An 11,535-nucleotide genomic window follows, 5' to 3' on the forward strand; every position below is an offset into this window, starting at 1 on the left:
AACCAACCAGAAAGTGGTCGTAGCTCTAGCTCTTTAGTGTTTTTGACACTTTATAGAGAGTGGGAAGGATACAGATAAGTTAGTGATCCTCAAATAATGTGCACAAAAATTACCTGAGAAACCTTTTTAAAAATGCAGATGGCTGAGTTTCGAGGCCAAAGACTCTAATTCAGTAGGTCTGGAGCCTAGGGATTTGTACTTTAGACATCCTAGGTGAATCTGATGGAGATGGGTCTTCCCACTGCACTTTGACAGATGCTTGTAGCTGATGGCTCTTAACTGAAATCAAATTAGGCAGAAGGGATTAAAGGAATAAAATGAAGCTTTCCAACTGTCATCCTAACCTTTTATAGAAACCCTGAAACTGTGATGACAAATAATGTAATCGTACAATATATTTGCTAGGGGGAAAGCTCAGTCTTTCTATAGTAGCACCCCTTTCTTCATTTTAATAGGCAAAATTTGACCAATAAGCAACACGTAGTATTAGAAACAGAATACTATTGAACCCATGGTCATCCCCAAGACTATTATAAACATTTGTTGGTATCAAAGATAAGCAATGCTTTAGCAGCTTTTGGTTTTAAATTTAAATTCAGTTTACTTTCTGATATTTGGCTTTTAATGAGAGCCTTGTTTAAGCAAGAAACTAGCTGCTAGTTAGATTGAGTTTCTTCTTAGAAGACAGATAAGATTCACTATAGACACACAACTGCTTAACGTGAGACCTACTGAAAAGTAAAAATCTCCTCCCTAATCCCAACACCCATTTAATAAGGCTTCAATTCCTAAAAACCCGACGTGATTTATTTTTAGATCCAGTTGTGTTAAGACCAGCCAGGTTAGTCCTAGAAGGTGATTCTGCTTCCAAGTATTGTAATTCATGTTAGCCCTTAAAAACACAAAACCATCTTGAGCAATTAATATCTTGATTTAATTAATCATAATTCATAGAATCTCAAAGAACTCAAACATTTCCCCTTTACATGAATAAACAAAAGCCCTATAATTTACAATGTTCAGAACACTATATAAAAGAATTCCCATAAAAAGTACATTAGGATCTTTTCCATCACCAGGGCAACTGCAGTAGTTTCCTCTGACTTGTACAGCCTCTGCCTGAATACATGTTCTTCTTCGTGATGATCTAAATTTAAATTTACGTAAGTACAAATCACAGCAAAAATTAAAGTTTTCATCTTTAATGACTTTGGAAATAACGTACATTTTCATGACACCAATGCTACAGTTTTTGGAGTCACAGTAAGATACACAGAATTACATCCGTAATTAACATGAATGCCAACATTTCAAGCAGTAATTTCTGTTACATGGCAAACAAAATCAAGAAAGCAACCATCAAACAAAAGAGACCCATAGCTTCAGACAAGGCAAATCCCAGGATAGCATATGAGAACAGCTGCTGTTTCAGCGAAGGGTTTCTAAAAGAGACAACACATATCATTGTTACTTTTAAATATTATTTGAATTTTAACATGGTTGGTAAATGTTAAAGAACCAGATTACTAGCAAGAGGATCTTTGTAAACTGGAAAATACCCGAACAGTGTTTTGCCTAGATCTCTTTTGGTTCTGCCTTTGACATTCCTTTCTCCTCATTTCTAATCATATGGGGAAAGGGAGGCGCTGTCTCTCTATATCAATATAAATGGTTAGTCTTCATCCATTTTGAGGGATTCTGACATTCTTCTTAGCCCCATGAAAGTATGTTCTATACTTTTTAAGATTTGCTAGTTTAAAAATAAGGTCTTAAATAATAAAATGGAAGCTGATATTTTTAAAGCATGAGCTCTCTTAATTATATTCCCACTACAACTTAAAAATTAAAGAGTGCAGACTCTGAAGTCAAAGTGAGTTAAAATTTATTTTCTGACACTGGCTTTGACTTTGGGCAAGCCGTGTAACCTCTGTGTCTCTAGTCCTTCACAGGTAAACGAGTGTTTCTCCAAGGCATGTTGGGAGCAGTGAGATAACTGCATGCAAAGACCTCAAAATATAATACAAGACACAGACAGGCACTTAATACAAAGTAGCTATGATTATTTCACTAGTTTCCTAAGTTTCCAATTATTTCAAGCATGTTTTTAAACTAGTTTATTCGGCAATAGGAATTACCTGGCGTAACCAATGATGAGGCTGCCGAAGACTGTGCCAATACCAGCACCAGAACCAGCCACTCCTACTGTTGCAGCACCTGCACCTATAAATTTGGCCGCAGTATCAATGTCTCTGCTGACTGCACTGGTCTGGAACTCCCTTTGGATTAACTGAGACATACCATTCTGGGCCCCATTAAATACCGCAGAGCTCTAGAGAACAGGAAATAAAGGCAAAGGTCAAATCAGCAATCATAGTTAGTTATTTTAATTACCATACTGTCAAAATGATAACCACTTCTCTATTTTTGTAGCTGAGTTTGAATAGGAGGTGGTGTGGCACAACAGAAAAATCTGGGGCTTAGAATAATTCTCATCTTGCAGAACGGGAACAGCAATATCTACACCACATAAGGTTTTTGAAAATTAAGAAACAGTGTACGTGCATATGCTTTTTATTTTAAATTAATTAATTAATTAATTTTTGGCTGCATTGGGTCTTCATTGCTGCGCGCGGGCTTTCTCGAGTTGCGGCGAGCAGGGGTTACTCTTCATTGCAGTGAGCGGGCTTCTCATTGCAGTGGCTTCTCTTGTTGCAGAGCATGGACTCTAGGTGCGTGGGCTTCAGTAGCTGTGGCACACGGGCTCAGTAGTTATGGTTCATGGGCTCTAGAGCGCAGGCTCAGTATTTGTGGTGCACGGGCTTAGTTGCTCCACAGCATGTGGGATCTTCTGGGACCACAGCTCGAACCTGTGTCCCCTGCATTGGCAGGCGGATTCTAACCACTGTGCCACCAGGGAAGCCCAGCATATGCTTTTTAACAGAGTAGGCTGTTCAGTAACTATTGCTATCATAATCTTAAATACAGGCAACTCAAAACTATATACTTAAGTATATATACTGACTATATTTCTTAGCCAATTCAGGTGGATAAGTTTTGGATACAGAAGTTTCTTTCATTGGCTCATTCTCTGCAAATTTTTTGGATGAAAGGGTGGAAAGGACTCCCTCAAACCACTCATTAATGAGGTTTTTCCCCTTCACTTCAATCGAAACCATAAGGCTTATCTGGTAGTGTTAACTTAATTTCTATTATTACTACATTTACCTCTCCAGTCCTAGCCTCTGGTCTAGATAACACTGATGCAGAAATTGGTCTGTATGCAACTCTGGATCCAGCTCGGATCTGTTAATGAAAAAAGATTTCATGTATTAAGTAAAAATACAGATAAGACTTCAGTGACCATTCCTGCACCATGAATTCTAAAAAGGCAAACTGCAAAAATGAGTAAGAAAAATTATGACTTTTCTCTATTGATTCTTGTCTGTTTGGTCATTTTTCAAGGCACGAAGCAATTTTAATAAAGTTGTTAATGCAATTTTAAAGCTTGCTTCATACTGTATTTGTGATATTCTGAACAAAACTTCTAAGAACTATTAGTTAAAAAAAATAAGTATTGCTTTTAAAATTTCAATTATTGTAGCGCCACAATTCAGATCAGAAAACCAGCAATAAAGACCCCACATTCTTTGGTAAATTTAAGTGGATCAACAAGTAGGTACAACAGCACTATAAACAGCGTGTCATTTTAAATAGCCCATTAGTTAACATGAGCTCCCGCTACTTCTAGGATATTCCTATATGTCCATTAATCATAGAATTAAAAAGCAGTTTAAGCAATTCCACATCAGTGTAAGAACAATCGTTGAAATACTCTGACCATAAGGACACGTTCCAGTCCACCTTCTCTGCCCTTGAGTATCCACTAAATTAAGGTCACAGAAAATCCCTTCAGAACCAAGACCTGATGCTCTAAGACAAACCCCCGAGACCTTCACTTCACCAAAAGTGTCCAAAATGGTTTTGGAAATAACATCCCAGAAGCAGGAGGTGAGATTTTCGGGTCCTGCACCAGCCGCCTCCGCCCACACAGGGTGAGGCAAGTCCCTCCCTCTGCAGCAGCGAGACTGACCTACAGATCAGCAAGTGAGAATGCAGCCGCGACGCTAGGCCTCGGAGGCCCCCTCCACCCTCCACTGCACCCCAACTCTCGCGTGGCCGCGATCCAACAGGGTGTCGGAGGAGGTGGGGTGGGGGGCCGCTCCGGAACGAGGGGCAAGGAGGGTTTGACCTACACCGAGCTGGGCCTGACAGCTAGGCCTCGGCGGCTCTCCTCCCCGCGAGTGGAGAGGAGGAGCGGAGTGAGAAGCCCCAGGAAGAGGAGGAAAGGGAGAAAAGGACACAGAGGTTAAGGGGCTAGGGAGAGCTGTCCCGAGAGAGCAGTGTGTCCTGCCCCGAGGTGACCCGTTCAACAACGTGGACGCCCAGGCCAAGTGGTCGGGGCCTCGAGCCCCCAGCCCAGCCTGGGCTACGCACCAGAGCTGGGGTGCAGGCGAGCTTGGCGCAGACGAACATCTTGCACTCTTCGGGTCGGCGCGGCTGGAGGACTCGGATGACAAGCGACTAGGGCTCCTCTCAGGCTTCCTCTCTGCGGAGGCAAAGAGGCTTAAGGTCAAGTGTCCTCCGAGGGCCCGTCCTTCCACCCAGGTCCCGCGGGCTCCCGTGCACGCGGTCAGCTCGGGTCCCGCGCCAAGCGAGGCGACAGCAGAATGAATGGGTCCCTCCTGGGCGCGGCTCCACCTCGGCCAGGTCCGGCTCCCGCGCCCTCCGCTTACCTTCCCGGGAAGTGGCACGGGCCGAGTCAGCAGAGGTCGAAGGAATGGGGCTGGGCGCGCAGGCGCGGTCCGGCTCTTATCCGCGCCGCGGCACCCGGATGCAGAAGGCGGGGAATCGGGTACAGCTGGGAAGACGCTCAAGGTCACTGTGTAACAACTTTATTGGTAACCAGTCAGGAAAGGCAGCGACAGCCGCCTGGAGACGGACTGAGGAGCAGAGGGTGGCGGAAAGACAAAAAGAAGAAATAAAGACCAGCCTAGGCAGAGAGAACCGAACAAGTTGTTTCGCCTTTGATCTAGGCTGGTCGGAGGATAGTGGGACTTTGTCTTTCAGTTGATACTTAATGAGATTTGGCCTTTTATCAGTTGCTAGGTCTCTTTCATAGAGGAGCTTCCTTCCTGGTCATTCTCTTCTGTGAAATGGAACTCTGTGTGGGGAAACGGTTCATTCTCTGCTTGGCAGAAGCAATTAGGGTTCCCAGCAAAGTGAAAATACATTTCTTTAAAGGAATCCGGAAAAGGGTTCCAGACTCTGGAATAATCTTTTGGGTGAAAGTGGGCCTGACCTACTGCGAAATGGAATAAGCAAATGAATAGATCTAAGAGCTTCGTGACTTGGGCACAAAATTGCCTCTTGGTAAAGTGAGGCAGGTCGGTTTTTCTTCCAGCCCCATGGTTGGGAGAATTAAGGGATTGTAAATGTTTTTTCACGTAGGGCCAGGGACTAAAGAAAGTCTGAGTATTTTCAAAACTGACCCAACTTTAACACTTGTTTTTGGTAACTTTGGACTTCAGATGAATACAGAAATGTCTCAGAAAAATGGCTCTTTCTGGACTTCTGTTAAGTCATTGAATTCTGTAAATCTGACTTAATAGTTCTAACAAGTGGCTATCGGAGGTGATACAAGTCAACGTAAAAGATTAAATATCTAATATGCCCAGCTGATGGGATGGCTGGGGACTGAAATCCCAGCCACTTGGCCTAGAGCCCTGGTACAACATGGACCCAGAGGATCACTTCTTTTTCTAGTTGGCACAAAGGTGAAATATCATCTAGCAGTAATCCTGGGGAGAAGACCTCAGAACTAAAATTTGAAGAATGAATAAGACTTTGTCACTGATCTAACTTCACAGGCAAATGCTTCAAAATCACACGTGAGCTAATCATTTTAGTTTCAATCTCTTTTTAAAAATTAATTAAATTTTTATTTTTGGCTGTGTCGGGTCTTAGTTGCAGCAAGCAGGCTTCTCTCCAGTTGCAGCGTGCTGGGTCTCTAGTTGAGGCACGTGGGCTTAGTTGCCCCATGGCATGTGGGATCTTCCCGGACCAGGGATTAAACCCATATCCCCTGCATTGGAAAGCAGATTCTTAATCACTGGACCACAAGGGAAGTCCCCAGTTTCAATCTTTAGCCCATAAAATAGAGATAATTCATACATGCAGTTCAAAGAGAAAGTATTAGTATATTTTCTCAAGTACTCAGTTCTTGCCTGAAGTATGTGGTAAGATGTCCTGTGATGCTTAAAGTAGAATAAACAATAATGCTCTGTATTAGAGTTCTCCAGAGAAGCAGAAGCAGCTGGAAGAAAAACTGACCTCCATCAGTAGGATCCTTCGGGTCCTGCTTCTGTGGAGAACCCTGAGTAGTACAGAGCACTATTGTTTTTATATAGAGAGACAGACAGACAGACAGGATGACCATGAGGAATGGTCTTATGTGGTTACAGAAACTGAGAAGTCCCATGAGCTGATGTCTCCAAGCTGGAGACTCAGGAAAGCTGGTGGTATAATTCAATTGGAATCTGAAGGCCTGAGAACCAAGGAGGCCAATGATATAAATCCCAGTCTGAGAAGATAAGATGGAATGTCCCATACCAAAGCCGGACAAAGATGTCACAAATAAAGAAAACTACAGGCCAATATCACTGATGAACATAGATACAAAAATCCTCAACAAAATACTAGCAAACAGAATCCAACAGCACCTTAAAAGGATCATACACCATGATCAAGTGGGGTTTTTCCCAGGAATGCAAGGATTCTTCAATATACGCAAGTCAATCAATGTGATACACCATATTAACAAATTGAAGAATAAAAACCATATGATCATCTCAATAGATGCAGAAAAAGCTTTTGACAAAATTCAACACCCATTTATGATAAAAACTTTCCAGAAAGTGGGCACAGAGAGAACCTACCTCAACATAATAAAGGCGATGTACAACAAACCCACAGCAAACATCATCCTCAATGGTGAAAAACTGAAAGCATTTCCTCTAAGATCAGGAACAAGACAAGGATGTCCACTCTCACCACTATTATTCAACATAGTTTTGGAAGTCCTAGCCACAGCAATCAGAGAAGTAAAAGAAATAAAAGGAATACAAATTGGAAAAGAAGAAGTAAAGTTGTCACTGTTTGCAGATAACATGATACTACACATAGAGAATCCTAAAGTTGCTACCAGAAAACTACTAGAGCTAGTCAATGAATTTGGTAAAGTAGCAGGATACAAAATTAATGCACAGAAATCTCTCGCATTCCTATACACTAATGATGAAAGATCTGAAGGAGAAATTAAGGAAATACTCCATTTACCACTGCAACAAAAATAAAATATCTAGGAATAAACCTACCTAAGGAGACAAAAGACCTGTATGCAGAAAACTGTAAGACACTGATGAAAGAAATTAAAGATGATACAAATAGATGGAGAGATATACCATGTTCTTGGATTGGAAGAATCAACATTGTGAAAATGACTCTACTACCCAAAGCAATCTACAGATTCAATGCAATCCCTATCAAACTACCACTGGCATTTTTCACAGAACTAGAACAAAAAAATTCACAATTTGTATGGAAACACAAAAGACTGTGAATAGCCAAAGCAATCTTGAGAAAGAAAAACAGAGCTGGAGGAATCAGGCTCCCAGACTTCAGACTATACTACAAAGCTACAGTAGTCAAGACAGTATGGTATTGGCACAAAAACAGAAATATAGATCAATGGCACAGGATAGAAAGCCTAGAGATAAACCATAGGAACTATAGGAACAGCTACTACCTTTGGCTGAGGAAGAGTGAATAGTAACGAAAAAACTTAGAAATTTAGAGGAGAGGACATGGCTGTCACAGGAACTTGAAGTTCACTTGTGGTGAAGAAACTTGCTGAAGGCACAGGCCACAAGTGAACCATGAGGATTGCCGAGGTGAACACAACCAGGCCTCTGCTGCGAGCCAATCCACCTGAAGAAGAAAGGAAAGTCCTTCCTCCTCGTCTGGCCTCACAGTGTCTTTCCAGTGCCCTCTATTGGCCAAGCCTAACATTTTGCCAGTTGTCATAGCAGAAATGCCTATTGGGTCCAGTTGTAGAATAGAAACAAGGCATAGAAGGATGGATTTCTAGTGGAGAAGTCATAAATTACTAACTAGCACAGATGGTAAGATTCTCAAGTGCAGTGATTAAGTCTAATCTGTATTTATGTCTTCCACAGCAGCTAATGTAGAGTATTAAACATAGTAGTCACTCAATAAAGTTTGCTCAGTAATGAATACGGTACTTAGTATGTTCGAAGTAATTTGCAGAAACTTTATTATTCTTCTCTTTTAACTAAAATTTTAGGCGCTGGGACAAATTAGAATGACCTCTAGAATTTCTTTTTCTTGCTCATATTGCAAAATTCAAACTTAGAGAACTTGAGGAATATTTTTTTGCTTTGTGGCATGAATTTGTTCAAACAAACATTTTTTTCTGTGCCTAAGAAGGATTCTGTGTTTATATTCTCATGTGCCTAAAGAATTCATTAAGAAAACAAAACAATAAAGCCTTTTATTGACCTGTTCTATGATACAATAGAATATTGGCAGGAATGGGACATCAGCTGAAGCAGAATAGGCCCTGGGGGTTGTGAGGTAGGCAAGGTCTGTCTGTGGTTAACCTTTCACTTCTTTTCTCAATGCCTTTGGCCCATCCTTTGGCAACTTACTCTCTCTGCCGGCACCTCGTACCTTCTTGGTGTCTCCTGGCTATGTTAGGCTCTCCATGGTGGCACCTACTGAAGCCATCTCTTTCCAGGCAGTGTCCAGCTTCTGAACTCTTATCCATGTAAACTCTAACTAATTGCTTGCTTCAGCAGTGCATATACCAAAATTATAATGACACAGAGAAGACTAACGTGGCACCTGTGCAAGGATGACACTCAAATTTATCACGTATTCCATGTTTTAATAATTTGCTACCATTTCCCTCACAGGTGGGGAGGGATGTGAATGCATCTAAAAAAGGGAGAGGATTACAAATGCATTTCCTGTGTTTAAAAAATAGAAGGTCCATCGATGGTTACCTATGGTGGAATGAATAGATTAGAGAGAACAAGAATAGAAGCTAAACCTCTTTGAATATGCTTTGCTTTCTGGATTTGAATTTGGAACCATGCAAACCATTTATAGAAGTAAAAAAAATTTTTAATCCCTACAAATTGAAAGTAAATGAAACAAATGAATTTAACTGTATCTAGTCAGTAACATAACCACACATTTACTTTTTGTAAGTACAAAGAGTCTACAAATGGATAAAAAGACAAGCAACTCCTAGATCATCTGCTTTATGCACGCCAGCCTCTTTGTTATTCCTGCATCATGCCAACCATACTCCCCTGATAGAACTGCACTTTTCATTCCTTTAGTTTGGAACACCTTATGTTTACTTGGCTTAACCTCCACTTCCTTCAAGTCTTTGCTCAAGTCACTTCTTAAGAGAGGTCTTCCTGGATCCCTTACCTAACCTTTATTTCTCCATAGCAGTTATTGCTACCTGGCATTATTTACTGCTTGTTTGTTTGTAGCTCACATTATACTCTAAGTGTATGACGACAGGGACTTTGTTTTGTTTATTGCTGTATCCACATAGCCTAGAACTTCCTTGGCCCACCAATAGGTACTCAGTACATTTTTGAGCAATGAAGTTGGAAGGAACTATTAAATTTTCTTCACATACCTCTGTATTATTTGATGTTACCATAAGCATGAATTACTTTAAAATATAAAAACCCAAAATGTTAGGAAATTTTTAATACTTCATAATAATTGATAAATGTATTATATTATCCCTCCTATGGACTTGTATTAATGAAACCAAAGGGAAGCATTATTAAATGTTGAATTTCAGTTTTTGGTGATGGGCTTCGGTGTACTTTTATATTCAAACTCTAACCTCTCCATGGTAAGGCTATTCCTGTTTTAAAGCATCACGTGGGTGTGGGTGTGGATGTGGGTGTGTATACCTTCTCATCTATATATTGGCTGGAGTTTCTTGTATGTGATAGGAAAGTATATTGTCAGCTTCAGCTGTGTGTGTGTGTGTGTAAATTTTTTTTTTTCTGGCTGTGCTGTGCAGCATGTGGGATCTTAGTTACCTGATCAGGGATTGAAGCCGGGCCCACAGCAGTGGAAGCACTGAGTCCTACCCATTGGACTGCCAGGGAATTCCCTCGGCTATATTTTAAGAAAACCAATTGCAAGTGTAAGTCCTTATTCTCCTTCGAGAAATTAAATCCGTTCATAATCAATGGACCCAGATATTGAACTTACTGTTAAGAGATTTCACAACACTAACAAAATGTTTGAGAGGACTTTTGCTTACCAATTTTTTTGCTACTCTAACCTCAGTGAGGTCTTTAAGGGTCATATTTCTAGTCCTAGTGCTATGTGATAAATGAAGGTCTTACATCAGTTTAGGGAATTACAGGGTTTCCATATGGTACAAGTGCCCCATGCTGAGTAATGCTTTGTTTTCTTTCCACTTTTAGATTATCGTGGCTCTGTGTAAGAATAATATGGTTACAAGGCACGAGTCACTCTCCTTGGCCACCTCTTACATCACTGATTTTAGTCAGTTCTTCCATTAATTTAGTCAATTATTCCAGTTTGTTCAGACAAATAGTCTCAGACTTTTCCTTACCAATCTCACCTATCTAAGAATTTCTGATCTATGGGCTTTACTACCAAGGTTAGTTTCCTATGTCATGTCCCCAAGCCAGGAAACTTGGCTTAAAGTAGTGATGGCTCTGTATTAATTTTAATGGAAGTATGGTTTTCAGAGGCAAAATATCAAGGAGACACATTTCACAAAATGGGGTTTATAAACCTTAAGGTTCATTTAAGCCTCAAGGATTAAGTTAGAGTGCTTGCTGACATTGCCTTTCTTGATCTGAACTAGAGGAGAGCATAAGCAAAATGTGTAAGTTTTAAATATAGCAACTTGTATTTGAACTTGAAGTGGAAAACATGGTCAGAAAAACACCAGTGGTCAATAACTATAGGAAAAGCAAATTTCATAGTAGATAAATCTTTAATTTAGAGGTTCCTATTCCCTCATTGTGATAAGAACATTTCAGTTTGGAAAGTCACATGTGGAAAAGCACTTCTTTTATCTGGTCATATTTTTGCTCAGTCTTATACAGTATTATGGGGCTGGTCAATCATTCAGGAGAATGGCCATATAGTCATGGTAGAAACATGTTATTGAACTGCAGGTTCTATCAGTTGCTCCAGGTTGTTCTTTGGTGACATTCCATCTGCCTTTCTTGACCATTTAAGGGAGTTCTCTCAGCTTGTTCTACCAGAGAACTCCTACCAGCTGAGGAATACCAGCAGACCCCCTATAGGAGTACAGCCTTAAAGGATCAGGGAAACTTTTCAAAAGGCCCTGTTCTATTTTATCTTAAAAAAAAATGC

At 40.7% G+C, this 11,535-nt stretch overlaps 1 protein-coding gene and 1 non-coding gene across 2 annotated transcripts; one reads left to right on the forward strand and one right to left on the reverse strand.

Annotated features, from left to right (window-relative positions):
- Positions 1 to 912: 912 nt before the first annotated feature.
- On the reverse strand, positions 913 to 4,945 carry ATP5MC3 (ATP synthase membrane subunit c locus 3). The gene is made up of 5 exons (XM_059055330.2): positions 4,794 to 4,945; positions 4,495 to 4,606; positions 3,226 to 3,303; positions 2,136 to 2,329; positions 913 to 1,442 (listed from the first exon to the last, which is right to left on the reverse strand). Exons 2-5 carry the CDS (start codon positions 4,531 to 4,533, stop codon positions 1,328 to 1,330), a joined length of 426 nt encoding a protein of 141 aa, XP_058911313.1. The 5' UTR covers positions 4,534 to 4,606; positions 4,794 to 4,945; the 3' UTR covers positions 913 to 1,327.
- A 3,977-nt stretch (positions 4,946 to 8,922) lies between these two features.
- LOC131751669 (U6 spliceosomal RNA) lies at positions 8,923 to 9,027 on the forward strand. The gene has a single exon (XR_009334241.1). It is a non-coding gene; the product is annotated as a U6 spliceosomal RNA (small nuclear RNA).
- The last annotated feature ends 2,508 nt before the right edge of the window (positions 9,028 to 11,535 follow it).

Source organism: Kogia breviceps, chromosome 2 (assembly GCF_026419965.1).
Source record: "Kogia breviceps isolate mKogBre1 chromosome 2, mKogBre1 haplotype 1, whole genome shotgun sequence".
NCBI classification, from domain to species: Eukaryota; Metazoa; Chordata; class Mammalia; order Artiodactyla; family Physeteridae; genus Kogia; species Kogia breviceps.